The sequence below is a fragment of the Mytilus galloprovincialis genome, chromosome 9 (genome assembly GCF_965363235.1).
Source record: "Mytilus galloprovincialis chromosome 9, xbMytGall1.hap1.1, whole genome shotgun sequence".
Classification (NCBI taxonomy): Eukaryota; Metazoa; Mollusca; class Bivalvia; order Mytilida; family Mytilidae; genus Mytilus; species Mytilus galloprovincialis.
In genome coordinates, this window is record NC_134846.1 from 50616810 (window position 1) to 50632237 (window position 15428).

The following is a 15428-nucleotide window of genomic DNA, read 5'->3' on the forward strand; positions in this document are numbered from 1 at the left end:
TTTCTCCTTCAAGTAGTAAATAGACAAAACAAAAGTCAAGAAAAAAAAAACCATTTACTAATTTGCTTAATTTGTCTATGACAAAAGCTATACATAAATGAGTTTGCTACATTTTATTTTTCTATTCAGACAGTAGCATTTGCAGATCTATTTTATAATATCATTTTAAGCGGCACTATTTTAACCTTTATGACCTTGAGCAATTTAAATCAATGTGACATATGTTGGAATATAACATTTTTTCAAAATAATGTCTAGCCGTTAGGTTCTAATAATCGTGACATATTTTGTGCTTGATTCTGAAAACTGGCATAACTATTGAGTATAAATAAAGAAATTTTGCCAATATATTATAGTTTTGAAAATGAACAAGATTATACCTTTCGTTTTGGAAGTAGTGGTAATATTTTTCTGTCTTTGTCATGGAGAGTTAGACTCCCTTCATCAAAACAACTTAAAAAGTAGGTAGAAATTTTGTCACAACAGTGTAATAAATGTAGATATAACATTTTTGTCTGATAATTTTAAACTTATAATTGTGCATTGTAAAATGCGGACTGTAATATGTCCACTTCTTATAAGCTTTAGCTCATTTATGTTATATTCCGGACTATACTAAATTACCAATAATGTGTTTTGTTTAAATTACTGGACTTTTTTTTGCAATATCTGATATAAAAACATCGCATTTAGGAGATAACTGTACTGTATTTTAAGCTCCGACGGCATCAATTGGGGATTCGATGGTCGCAAATTAAGTTTACTGGCGACGAGTTAGCGGAGACAGTAAACGGGTATTTGCGACCATCAAATCCCCAATTGATTCCGTCGGAGCTTAAAATACAATATTGTTATCTCCATTCTAATTAAACTGACAGAAAACAACGTTAAAACATGTATTTAAAATCTGTCATATGCCGTCTTCGCCTTCGCGTATGTCCCATAGCATCAATTGTCAATTGATGCCATGTAAGAAAGTGACGTTATCCAATCAAAATGAACGTTACAAACGTTGTTGCATTAGAATATAGGTTTAATGATTTTTTTTCCAAACGCCTATACTTGTTTGATCATTTATATGAAAAAAAATATTTACGCATATGGTCTTTGTTTTTGCTTTTAGAAATAAATATTCAGACGAGCAAAGACATTTTACTTTATATTCTCGATGAAGTTGAAAAGATTACAAACGCTCAGAGGGTTTCCTCATTAGAATGCGAGGCCAACATTAACCAAACAATGTTATCATGCAGACAATGTGAAAAAAATCGTTGTCAATCGTAAGTGTTATTTTGTAATTGATAATATTGATAATAAATAAACTCATCATAGATACCAGGATTGAATTTTGTACTTACGCCTGACACGCGTTGTCTTCAAAAGACACTCGCTCGAATAGAAAATGTAAAAAAACAAATAAACTATGAAGTTAAAGAGCATTGAGGACAACAATTCAAAGATACTTGTCTTAAGATAAAAATCGTTTCTTTGATTTGAGTGATTGTTTGAATATCAATTTACTAGCCTATGTCACCTTTAAACTGAAACAATGACTCATATAAAATCAAAATGTACCTCTGTGCAAATTTCTTCCGTCATCTTTAATTGAAGGGATTTGATAGGATTCACAAAGTGACAACCATCTCTCAAAGAACCAAGTGACGTGGAGGTAAAGAAACTACACATAGGGATCACCGTTCGGACTTCCATAAAGAATATATCCCATGCTGTATTATAAGCAAAAATAACCCTGTTATATTTTGATTTAAAACAACTAAACGAGTTATGATCATAACACAATTAAACCATAAAGAAATAAGACATATGGCACCGACAACTACTGATTAACAGGATCATGATTTCGAACAACCACATATAGAAAATCGCAGTGTTAAAAATCATGCGATGGCTCAACCCTCCTCTGACGTGAAATGTAATATATTAGCACATTAGTATTCAAAGATTAAAATAGTGTTAAACTGATACCCATTAAGAACAAAATACTTTTAAGGCTCAATAAGAGAACAGATGATGAAAGTATACATAGACGGTACTATACGAACGAATCACTTTAAAACTTCGGATTTGATAACAAGTCTGTAATAAATCTTCAGCTCATTGACATTTTTGTTGTCTTGTATCTTGAGATATCAGTAGTAGTCCGATGTGTTTTATTTTTATACTAGTCTGTTAATTTGTTCTTGTCCTGAACATGCATTAGATATTTGGACATTGAGCAACAAACAATCGATAATTAAAACAATGCCTTAATCATATGCATACTTTTTTATATTTATTTTTTAGCACACCGCCACAAATACACGAACATATGATTAATGGATTATTAAACGAAGTTAATAAACCTATTACAAAAGCTGCTAAGTTCGGACAGAAAGTTGGACAATTGGTTAACAATCTAGAACGAAAACTTAATTCTTGGTCTGAAGATATCACTTGGAAATTTAATGGGTGGTTAAAGCAAGCCGAGAAACATGCGAATAATGTTAAAAATGGTATTGTCGACACTGGTAAAAAAATCGGGAAAGGTGCTGAGAATACTGGTAAAAAAGTATGGGGTGGCATTAAAAGTAAGATTGTAATACTTATTTTAAGATATAATTATGGTATAACAATTGACTTATATGCATGTAAGGAATACAGCATATTACAAAATATGCAAAAGTTATATATAAAAAGATCAATGACTTTTGGTGATCCTATGGTATCTTTCGCTTTATTTTCTCTTCAGTGATGCTCGAGCCCAAAATGTTTAAAAGTTCAATATTGGTTGATTAAATACAAGTTTCATGACTACTTAAACATCTTTCCAACACAAGTATCTCTTTATTCTCATCATTAAATGATATATTTACTTTAAAGTACATGCACCAATTTGATAACATGAAATATTTATAACATTCTATTTCAGGTATCTTTGGTAAACGGTCAACCAGACATTTAAACAAACGATGTGCAAACAGTTGTCCGCAATGTGATCGACTCAATACCAACAAGAATAAAGATGATAAAGTAATATTATCTAGTAAGTAGAACGAAATATACAATATAACAGTATTCCTGTATGTCATTATCTAGAAGATTTGTTGTACGTATTTCCGTTCATACATTCGTGCGTCTACCCGTGCAAAACAAATTCGTAATAGTGTCTAGATATAAAGATTTTGATTTTGATTGCAAAGTAAAATCATCAATATTGAGTCGGAGTAATTTCAGTAATATATATATATATATATTTATGTGATATGTGATAGTAGGTAATCTGTGTTTAAGGTCTGAGAATAAGATTATCTTGAAATAATTCTTGACGCCTGTTTTAAGTTGTGTAAATAGATAATATTTTACATGTACATGTACTTTATTCAATAATTGATATTTTATATGCCGATAAATGTGATATTTAATTTCATTTTAGTTTGTGGATCCAATTTCGTTACAAACCAGAAGAAAACAACTACAAGAATAAAAGATTTAAAAGCCCTTTACAGTTTCATCCTCTCGAAGAACTCGATTGTTTTAAAGGTAGCTTCTTTTTTGTCAGCGATCGCTATCCATAATTTGAAATATCCTAATGTCAATAATTTTAAATGCTAAATCGTCAGTTCGCTTAACAAAATGCCTTCAGCAATTACGGAATTGAATGATGTTCCATAACACAGCATGATGACATAAAAGAGGGACGAAAGATACTAGAGGGACAGTCAAACTCATAGGTCGAAAATAAACTGACAACGCCATGGCTTATATAAATGACAAACATAAAAATAATAGTACAGAAGACACAACATCGAAAACTAAAGACTAAGCAACACGAACCCCACCAAAACCTGGGGATGATCTCAGGTGTTCAAGAAGGGTAAGCAGATCTTGCTCCACATGTGGCACCCATAGTGTTGCTTATGTTATTACAAATCCGGTAGGTCACATTCATGAAAAGGGAAGGGTATTGTAGTTACGACATAAGGAACATATCCGATATCTTCTGTTAAACGGTTATTCCGTAACGGTCAACCAACTCGTGATGGTGTCCGTAAGTGGCAATGCTCAAATCGTTTCATTATGGAAATTGAGACATAGTTTCATACATAAGTTGTTGAAGTGGCCACAGATTAATTTTGTAATTTAAAAATATTACAGAAATTCATCAAACATTGGTTAGTTATCATTCGTTTAATTGTTCTATGTTATGTACACGTTTCACCTATTTTGTTTGTTGTATTGCTATACATAATAGTAATTAACTATCATTTGTGATAAAAATAAAATGAAAAAAAAGTGCACTTATGACCAAATTGAAATTGTGAAAGCATTTTACATACATATGGCTTTTCATTTTACGTTTCAACCCGGCTATTTTTTTGTTGATTAAACCATATCTTTGACACATTTTAAGCTTAATTTAAGCTGGAATAATTGCGTATTGTTCCTTTGATGGAACTTTACAGTGCAGACCAATATACATTTTATTTTTCACTTTCAGGTGGAGTATGAAAAGAAAAGTGTTCTCTTTACAGGCGGAAAAGTAGAGTTCAAGACATCATTTATAACATTTCAAACTGGTAAAACGAAACAACGATTCAAACTTCCTGGAATGTTTGTAATCTCTGACATTAACAGAATGTCCATGAAAATATCACAAGAAGTGTTTAGCCGAATGTTTTAAAAAAAGTCTCAAGCAGGAAATTATTACCTATTTTTGACATGTTAAGATATGAGTTGTGTTTCTTTTTTGCCTGTAACACAATATCGCTCCTCGTTGATACTTGTCAAAAATATAATATAAATGTTCGTTGTAATATAATCGTTTATGTTTTTTTAAATGATATTTTGATATTTTCTGAATATGCAACTTTCAGCTTGAATCTCATTTAATTGAAAATAAATATATGCCAAAAACGGTGTTTTTAAAATGAGGATTGTACTAGTGAATATTTTGAGATACAGGTTTAACGTTAAAAGAGGGACGAAAGATACCAAAGTGACAGTCAAACTCATAAATCTAAAACAAACTGACAACGCCATGGCTAAAAATGAAAAAGACAAACAAACAACAGCACACATGACACGACATAGAAAACTAAAAAATAAACAACACGAACCCCAACAAAAACTAGGGGTGATCTCATGTGCTCCGGAATGGTAAGCAGATCCTGCTCCACATGTGGCACCCGTCGTTTTGCTTATGTGATAACAAATCCGGTAAATAATCTAATTCGGTAGGTCACATTTATGAAAGGGAAGGGGGTTGTAGTTACGACGTAAGTAACATATCCGATATCATTTGTGAAACGGTTATTCCATAACGGTCAATCAACTCGTGATGGCGACTGTAAAATTTACGAAGGGATGATTTCAACTTCACCATTTGGAACTCTTGGTTTAATAGCTTCCTTGTGACCAGCAACCCTCTATCAAGAAAATCATTATAGGAAATGCAAGCACGGGAATATCGTATCAATTGTGAGATATATACCCCGTATGCAGGTGCTGCTGTAATTTTGCTACTTAGAAATGGAAAGTTCACAATTGTAAAGCTGAAATCATCTCTTTTGTCGTAAATTTTTGTTTTCAACCGACCCTCATTGTCAATTTCTAGATGTAAGTCGAGATATGAGGCCGACTTAACTGTATCTGTAGTATCCTTTATCTCTAGCTCGATGGGATAGATGCGTTCCACATAGTCACAAAATTTTGAATTATTTAGTGAAAGAACATCATCTATATAGCGGAAAGTAGAGTTAAAGGATATCACTACCTTCTTATCCTTCTTCCTAAGAAGTTCCTGCATGAAGTCAGCCTCATAATAATAATGAAACAAGTCGGCAAGTAGAGGGGCACAGTTTGTTCCCATTGGAATGCCGACAGTCTGTTGAAAAACACGTCCTCCGAACGTAACAAATATATTGTTAATCAAGAAATCAAGCATCTTGATAATATCAGTTTCAGAGAATTTTTTGATTGAATCAGAGTGATTATGTTAGAAAAACAAGCTAAACTAATTAGACATTGGGTGTTTAGAGTGATAACAAGATTCAGTCTATGTGACAAGTTATGTGTTTTTCCCAACAACTAAAGGCGATCAAACGTCTGTCAATCAAATCCAAATTACGAACACCAAATAATTGAATAATTTGATAACCTGTTATTTTGTTTAACAATCATATCTTTATTTTTTTAATGAACGAAAGCCAAAAGATATGAAAGGGTCATTCAAACTCATAAGTCGAAAAAAAAATCCAACAAAAAAAAAACGACAAAAACCACACTTTTCAAAATACAACAAAGGAAACTAAAGATTGAGCAACACAAAACCCACCAGAATCCGGAGTTGATCTCATTTACTACGAGAGGTTTATCAGCTACTTCCATGTCTTTGAACTTAAAATTTGACTAACGGTTTCCAAAAATTGGTTGATATTGAAATTTCATTTATAATGGGTCAAATATATACTTTCAACAAAGTTTTGTTCAGCATTTTCCAGGTTAGTGCACATACAATAATAGTGCATTGACTTGACATATCAACGATATAAGATGAGAAACGGGGAAATGCGAGACTCTGCCGAGCTTTTTCCCTTCTCGGGTCGAATCCTTATATCGTTGATATGTCAAATCAATGCATTGTTATTGTCTTGATACTGCAATCTAAAAAAAAATTTGCAATTGTTGTTTAATGTGTTAATGTTATTATTTGATTTAAATATTGGGAAAAGTCCCCTTTTATAAAAATTTAAGGCCTCATATCATGCAGGCGGAGAAATATACAACACAATGAAATGTATATTACCTGTTGAATCCCACTATCGACGGGGAACGAATTTGTTTTTATACTTCAACTAGTCGTGTTTATTTCCTAAATATAGTAACACAACTATATTTTGTGCAATGTCAATTTCATCATGGAACACTTTTTCCAGTCAGGGGTTCATAAAGGGATGAAAATAAATTTGAAATTTGTGTTACAATTTAAAAAGCTATGAATTTATTTATTTAAGTTGCAGTATAAAAACAAAATTAAGTAAATGTCAGAAAAATATCAACTTTTTGTACTCGGCCTTTCACCTCATACAAAAAAAGTGGCATTAACCTAATATTGGATATGAGAATGAACTAAAATATCAACAATAAGCATAAAACATAAAGATTTATAGTTTGCAAACCAAAAATAATTAATTAGTGAAATATGTTTTTTTCTTCAAAAAATTGCAAATGCAGTAAGTTTTAGTCATTGTATACATTGGAAACAAGAACAGGTTGAATAGGTCGTATGAATAATTAATTATAATTTCGGCAATTTCTATTTAAATATTTATGAGGAAAGTGATATCAGTTTAGTAACTGTATATGACGTAGAAATATACGGTCAACACATTTTGACTGCTCAAATATAACGCTTAATATGCTGAGCATGAATGGTTTAACAATAAAATAATAGATACGTCTGTTTGGTAATATTTTTTTTAAAAAATTGTTTCCACTTGTTATTTGGTTGTGAAGTGTCAGAAAGACGATATTGTACACGTAGATAAGATCTCAGTTTCATTGTTTTTAAGAGGAAGAAGATTCCAAAGAGGTATTCAAACCATTAAATCGGTGACAAATGTCATCAATCAACGCCAATATTTTTTACTTGGGTAGAAAACCATCTAGAAATAAATACGACGTTTAAATATATGGTTGTTGGACGTTTGAATATCTTAATTAGTACGTGAAGTTCGTGCCTGTTTATAGTTTATTGACTTAGTTAACATTGGGACAGAAATAGTGTTGCAAGTTTCCACATGCTCGAAGATTCCAACCTTTCCCCTAACTTGGGACAATGTTATAACTGCACACCATTAGAACTAGCTTCAAGATTACAAAACAAAATGAGAAACAGCAACAAACAACACTCACTCAAGTACAGCCCCCTGGGGGGACATACTGAATGAGGCATGGTCCTTTTTTATCTGATTATGCTCATCGTTGACGGCCGTACAGTAACCTATAGTTGTTAATTGCTGGGTTATTTGGTCTCTTGTAGAGGGTTGTATCAATGACAATCATATCGCATCTTTTTTTATATATATAAATATGTTTTCTGCTGTCAAACCCTCCCTTCGACAGGGTACACTACAACATAAAAAAAATCAAAATCAGTTGAAAAGGCCTGACTTAATACGAGGTATCAGAGATTCTTTTACACACAATGTTCCCACAGCAAGAAAGACAATATGAGTCTACGCACAGTTACTGACAGCTATTGCAAAGGCAATAACAACTAATCGAACATCATGTATCGAAGGATAGTTTTCAATGTATATTGTTGTTTTATCTTTTAGTCGTTTTGTGTTTTGCTATGTCATTATTTATTCGATTTTAACTCATTTCAATATCCCTCTGGTAACTTTCGCCTCTCTCTTTCATGTCAAATTTTATAGTTCTTTATGAAAATTATTTAAATATCAAACAGAAGATAACTAATTTTCTTCGAGTACACCATCTAAAGAATACAGATATTTTTAAGATTTTTAAGATTTTTAAGTATAGTAATTTCAATGACAAAGCTACAAATGTGAAAATTTATTTGTAGATACAAACTTTAAATTTCTTATCAATATGATTTCTAACGAAAACTTATTAAGTTAGCTAGATGGAAAGCTCCAGTCCCACAATACTTAACACGTTTGAAACCATAGACGACAAAATGGTAAGGCAGTGAAGCTAAAAACAATTAAAATTCAAATTTTAAAGGATTAGTAGGGCTTATCATTAACTAAATTCTAACTATAAATCATATAAAACACAGTAAAGAGGGATAACAAAAAACACTATACATGTTCAAAGTAACTGAGGTGTCAAAAAAATATTCATTGCTTAATTAGTTTCGTTAGGGATAAATTTATCACCGAATCTTTCAAAATATCTCAACTTTACGGTGATTTGCATCCAAATTATAAATCAACTCGGAATAATGGAATTCAGAAATGTTAAAAATACTAAGATCAAGAACAATACCTTACCTCAATAACAAAACATGATCAAGTATATCACACACACACACACAAACACACCAACCAGGTAAAAATATAAAACAATACAAACTAAGTCATTTAGAACACAGAATTAACATTAAAATCTAGGTAATTCTGTCCTTTTTCCAAGTTTTATTGGAGGAAACTGCACATTCAGGCAGAAAACTACTAACGTGATGGTCTAAAACTTTTGATAAAAACATTTTTTGCATTCGCCCACCTGACGTAAATGTCTTCTTATGTCTGTAATTTTGACTGTTCTTTCAGAAGTTCTGGTTCACCATCTTCCACTGATATATATCGAAATCATCTTATTCTGCATATGGAAAGATTTCAAAGGTTTTCAACCAATGCTTTACATAACAACATACTTTTTATCTTTAAAATTAATATTTTATCATTGTTATTGTTCTGTATCGCTTTATATATAATCATTATCATATATTGGTGGATGGTTCTTTATATCCAACAATGGATTTGCATCACCTTATGAGTTTAAAATGCAATTCTTGAACATACACCAAAATTCTTATAATGAGAACATGTTTCAAAGGACGTTGACTGCTCATTCTGTGTAACAATTGCTGGAATTGCAGAAATTTGTAGAAATGTATCGACTGAAAATCACATAATACTGAAAGGGTACATAATTTAACTGTTATAATCCGAGTGCAATTAAAAATCAACTTGTATATATTTTGGCAAAGATTAAGTAGGTTTGATTTATACCAGGATATCAATGTGGCTGTGAAAGTAAAGGGAAAATTTCCACATTATTATCGAATACACACTTCAGATGGCGTAAACAAGAAAATTTCCATTTGGATGTGGTTTCCCAAAAATATATCAACAAAAATAATAGATTTTGAATATGACAAGTACGTAATGACATTGTTTTACATATTCTTGTGGTTAAATTACACTAGTTCTATGAGGTTCTAGTAAGGTTGGTGCAAGTTAGATTACATTTATTTAAATATATTATCTTTTGAGATATGAAAATACACTTTCTTAACAAAATGGACATTTTTTTAATGATAATACAAAATAATAATGAAAGAAAAAAATTATATATTAACTTTGTAAATCGCATGAAACACCCATTATCCCTCATTTTAATAATAGATGGCTGAACATATCACGTAAATGTTAATAGGATTGCTTTTTTGATAATTAATTCTTGGAACTGCCTTAATTTTACTATATAAAAACACAACATATCTGCTTCAAATCATCCAGCTTTTAAAACTTTTATCATGTTCATTCCTCTTGTCGTGGCAGTAGTCGCAGTACTTTGTACATGCAATGGAGAACTACTCTCTCTCCAACAAAATAATTTGGATAGTAAGTTAAACATTTTAAAATTGATAATTATACATGTAAATAGTATTATAACACTTCTTCTTTAACATGCCATTATGCAGTTTAGTTTACTAGTTTAGGTTACGAGCATTACTGGTAGAGGTTGTTTCAGAAACACGTGTTGCGCGCGTTAATGTGTATTATTTTTTCAAGTTTCTGTTTAGTGTCTTCAACTGATGCGCTAGGAACCGACTTCTCCTAACTATCAATTGAAGTGTAAGCTTTAGGTCAATGTTGTAACATTTATTTGAGATGAAGTACAACAATACTAACAGCATTCCTTTAATAATTTGCTCTTTCCTGGGTTTTTTTCCTGACGTGTATGCAACAATATTTTTTTTCTAATCAATAAATTTACTTCTTTACTAGATGCTAAAGTTTGATTTTGCTTCGAGCCATTGATGAAAATTAAGCAAGAGGCAATTTAAAGAGCAGGATTTGACACCCTGTTTCATTTATGTTTATTTATCCATATCTACTATGCATCTTTTTTACTATTTAGTATATGTATTTAAAGCTGTTTGTCATAAATTATATGGGATAGAGAATATATAAGTGAACTTAGCTAATTATTCTAAATGCATAGTCTGACATTTCTTGACAATTTTTAACAAACATTAGAATAAAAGAATGCAGTTTATTTTACTATAAATTGTTGTATTTCGTTTGTTTTCTTATGCATAATATCAAATTTAAATGTCACAATAATTGAAAAAAAAAGAGAAAAAGAGTTCCTGAATAGGGTAAACAAACTCACCACAGATACCAGGATTAAATTTTGTATTTGCGCCAGACGTGCGCCTCGTCTACAAAAGACTCAGCAGTGACGCTCAAATCCAAAAAAGTTTAAAAAAACCCCAATAAATCCTTACTCAGAAATAAAAATAATTAAAAATAAATATAATGAAATGAATACAGTTTTTGCAAATAATTAAAACATAATATATTTTCAGTAATAAACGACCAAGCACGAGCAGATATTGTAGATTATATCGTTGATGAAATTGATGCTACTGTAGATGAGGAGAAGGTTCTAACACTATCATGTGAAACCAAAGTTAACCAAACAATAAGGTCATGTGACGAATGTGCAGGAAATATTTGTGCAGCGGTGTAAGTTGAAATGATTTCATAAACTTCTATAAGAATATGTTTTTTTTTGTGTTTAATTTTAATTTTTTAATAAGAGAATGTTATATTTGATATAACGTTGTTTTAATCAGAACACGTTGAATATTATTTTTTAATTTAAATGGTCGACAATTCCGATATTCTTAAGGTTTAAACATATTTGACACACGTTTACACGTTGAATGAAAACAGTCACAAACACAGATGATATGCGAGTCTCCGAATTGACTCTTACAGGAATAGGGTTTCAGATTGCTTATTACCCATTATATTGTCATTAGAGAATCCAAAATATTACTAAATAAAACCACATTTACAGTGAATAAGAATATGAAAATGTATGAGTATTACTTATGTTGAAATGAAACTATAACTATGTGTATTCCTTGTAGAGAACATACACAAAAACATAAGAAAATCAATTTAGGAAAGTTACTAAGTGTGATCAACAACCCTGTTATAAAAGTAGCGAATTTAATGAAGGTAATTGGAAAAACATTGGACGTTGTCAAAAAAATTAGCGATAAGGTCCTTCGAAAACTTAAAGGCATAACCACGAAAGTAGAAAACGTATTGAAAAAAGCTGGAGAAAAAATATTTGGCAAAGCTATTTCTGAAGTGGCATCTTTCGGTAAAAAAGTTGGAAAGGAAGCCGCTAGATTTGGAAAGAGGATAGGAAAAACAGTTAGAAGAATTGGAGGGAAGGTAAAAAGTACCGTAAAAAAAGTAAGAGTCGGAATTAAAAAAATCGGGTCGAAAATAGGAAGTCATGTTAAAAGACTAGGAAAGGGAGTCGGTAAAATCGGCAGGAATATTGGACGAGGTGTTGCCAAAATAACCAAGAAGGTTGGACGTGGTATCAAGAAATTCGGACAAGGTGTCAAGAAAACTGGCAAAAAAGTTTGGAAGAAAATCAAAAGTATGTTATAATAAAAGATTAATGTTTTATTAAACTTATAATTGAATTGTCTGAAAAAATACGTGTTATTTATATTCCTCATGATGATTAATGAACATGCAATGTTAATGATTAATTTGTCTTTCAAATATGTTTATTAACAGATTTTTAAGTCTCATCAAGCTTGTTTTTCTTTTTGAGTCCTTCCTTATAATTTGTTATAATCTATTACTCTAACTTAGATTAAAGTTTTCAATTTGATTTGTCATGTACACTGTTTCTTTATGGCATTTGAAAATTTTGGTATTTTCCCTTTCAGAAATATTTGGAAAACGATCAACCAGACACCTAATTGAAAAGCGTTGTGTAAGCAGTTGTCCAGTTTGTGACAAACTTGATAAAGATATATTCACGGATGAACAAATAGTTGGAAAAAGTAAGTATATAATTAAAATCTAGATAAGTTATATATTATATATCAATATTATATAGTTTTATATGTACGGACTCGATGTCCTTCAAAAACGCTTGAAATGAACATTGGTTAATGTTCGTCATCTTCGATTGTCGTAAATGGTGTTGTAATAAATTAGGCCGCTAGCCTTCTTTTTTGAGTTGCATCTCAGTTTTCATTTCATGTCTGGGCCTTTATTAGCCAACTTTACGGTATGGCATATTCTCATTGCTAAAGGTCGTAAGCTGTAAATGATCATATTCGCATATTTGCACGCATTTTTAAGATTTTAATATTGGTAATCATACCACATCACCATATTTTTAAATTGTACTTCATTTGTATCAAACGAGATTAAAAACAAATAATAATTTATTTGTTTTGTTGCTAAATTTAAAAGGCAATTTAAAGAATAATAAACGCGAAATTTAAATTAAAAGCATATTTTCTATTATAACTGTATATTTTCTGCTTTATTTGCAGTATGTGGGGCAAGTTTTGTTTCAAGGCAGAAACAGTTATATGAAAAAGTGAGAGGTTTAGAGGACACATACAACTATATAGTTTCTAATGCACCAGTAGTGACAAAGGTAATTCCTTTTATAGGCCTCATAATGCAATTACAGCCCTTTGTAACAATCCTGTATAAACTCAAAGCTAATGTGGTTAAATAATTGTTTTGTTGATTTTTTGTAATACAGACGTTTTCATTTTTTAATACATGTACAGTGTAAAATAAAATTGAGAACGGATGTGCGGAATGTGTCAAAGAGACAACAACTCGACCAAAGAGCAGATAACAGCCGAACTCCACCAACGGTTCTTCAATGCAGCATATAATTCAGCACCCGGGGCCGTGTTTTAGCTGGGATCTAAACACAAATGTGTAGTAGTTCAGTGATAATGGACGTCATACTAAACTCCGAAATATATAAAAGATTCTAAAATAAAAAAATCATTCAAGACAAACAAAGATCTATAGTAAAGAATAACACCTTTTTACAGACAAAATTGAAAGTTATGCTTGAAATAGTATTATAACGGGACAGAATTAGATTTGAATAAAACAAAGAAGCTCGAAAAATGTGAAAGACACGACCACTTGACGACAAAAAGTTCAAACAGACGTTCACCATTTTCACATCTGAATGTAACACTCCAAGAATTAGATATAGGATGTCCTTTCAGCGTTGATTTTTTGTCTTTTCCTTTAAAATTGATGTTCTCTAATGTTATCAGTTGTAAACTGCATTAACCTGTACTTTATATTTTTTAGGTGGAATATGAAACTAGTAGTATTATTATTGTTAACGGGAAATTGGCATTTAAAAAGTCCTTTGTAACGTACCAAACAAACAAGATCAAGAGGAGATCTCAGCTTTCTGGACTGTTTGAAATCTCAAACATAGATGGCATGGCCATAAAAATATCAAAGGAAATATTAATGAAAATACAATAGAGTTACTGTATAGACCATTTAGTCGATAGAAGCTTAAATAAAGGAAAATGTGCAATCCATTATGGCCAATTTGTTCAGCAACATAATTGTAATTTATGTAATAGTATATACTGTTGAACTTATTAGTATGTTATATTTTGTTATCCATTTTTTGTTTTGTTTACATGTATTTAAAAGTTAATAACGTTTCACCTGCAATAAAGATCTATTACATATTGAATTTTTATATGTTGCATTTAGAAGATACAATGGATAATCATCAGACTCATATTGCAGAAAGTTACGTTTTATATGAAAAATTAAGTCACAAAAAGACATATACATGTATGATTAAGTTTTAAATGCTTAGTATTGGTAAGAGATTAATGAACTTGATCAGTAGGTTGAAAGGTATTTTAATGAAGAAAAAACAAAACGCATCATGATTTATTCAATAGTTTTAAAAAAAGGATGGTACAAGTCAATGGGACAGCAAGCTAACAAAACTGATAATCGAAACGAATTAAGACAAAAACATGTAATACAGTATCCAGCAATGGACATAATAGGTGTTTATACAAATATATCAAGGTCTAAATTATGCTGAGTTTTTAACAAATTGAAAAAGAGAAAGATTTACAGATCTGCTACTAATGTATGTCTACATAAATAACAGGTAATACAGATAAAAAAAAAGTTTTGAATAAACTTGAAGAATGTTTAGAAGTGGACACTTAATACATTTAGAAAATAAAGCCCTCCTTTTACAATTGGTTTCAAGACAGTCAATTTGGTATGTTTACTTAAATATGTTTGTATATTGAATTCCTAATATCGTAAAAGAAAAAAAACTAATAATATCATATTTGCTTCTTTGATTTTGTAATTAATTTTACAAGTGTCTTCAATGATATAGTTAATGATGCGGAAATTCATAGCCAATTATGGCTCCTGTTCGAAATCAGACAGCGATAAGACACGGAAAGGGAAAATTTCGGATTTTATCTACAATGATTGGTTTGGAATATCCTAACATTGTCTGAGATTCCTAAACAGATCGAGAACGAGATAATCGGGACGCTTCCTAAACAATATTTGATAATTGTCATAATT

At 30.9% G+C, this 15428-nt stretch overlaps 2 protein-coding genes across 2 annotated transcripts; both read left to right on the forward strand.

Annotated features, from left to right (window-relative positions):
* The first annotated feature begins 401 nt into the window (after positions 1-401).
* On the forward strand, positions 402-4914 carry LOC143045217 (uncharacterized). Its single transcript, XM_076217569.1, has 6 exons — positions 402-461; positions 1124-1280; positions 2305-2588; positions 2930-3043; positions 3434-3540; positions 4499-4914. The coding sequence occupies exons 2-6, from the start codon at positions 1240-1242 to the stop codon at positions 4679-4681; spliced, it is 729 nt and encodes a 242-aa protein (XP_076073684.1). The 5' UTR covers positions 402-461; positions 1124-1239; the 3' UTR covers positions 4682-4914.
* Positions 4915-10282: 5368 nt separating this feature from the next.
* LOC143046950 (uncharacterized) lies at positions 10283-14552 on the forward strand. The gene is made up of 6 exons (XM_076219986.1): positions 10283-10376; positions 11348-11507; positions 11918-12444; positions 12743-12859; positions 13361-13467; positions 14154-14552. Exons 1-6 carry the CDS (start codon positions 10289-10291, stop codon positions 14334-14336), a joined length of 1182 nt encoding a protein of 393 aa, XP_076076101.1. The 5' UTR covers positions 10283-10288; the 3' UTR covers positions 14337-14552.
* The last annotated feature ends 876 nt before the right edge of the window (positions 14553-15428 follow it).

Coding starts and splice junctions, on each gene's coding strand:
- LOC143045217 (XM_076217569.1), top strand. CDS start 1,240: ATGTTATCATGCAGACAATGTGAAAAAAATCGTTGTCAATC. Junction 1,281..2,304: donor GAAAAAAATCGTTGTCAATC/GTAAGTGTTATT, acceptor TTTATTTTTTAG/CACACCGCCACAAATACACG. Junction 3,044..3,433: donor TGATAAAGTAATATTATCTA/GTAAGTAGAACG, acceptor ATTTCATTTTAG/TTTGTGGATCCAATTTCGTT.
- LOC143046950 (XM_076219986.1), top strand. CDS start 10,289: ATGTTCATTCCTCTTGTCGTGGCAGTAGTCGCAGTACTTTGTACATGC. Junction 11,508..11,917: donor GGAAATATTTGTGCAGCGGT/GTAAGTTGAAAT, acceptor TATTCCTTGTAG/AGAACATACACAAAAACATA. Junction 13,468..14,153: donor ATGCACCAGTAGTGACAAAG/GTAATTCCTTTT, acceptor TATATTTTTTAG/GTGGAATATGAAACTAGTAG.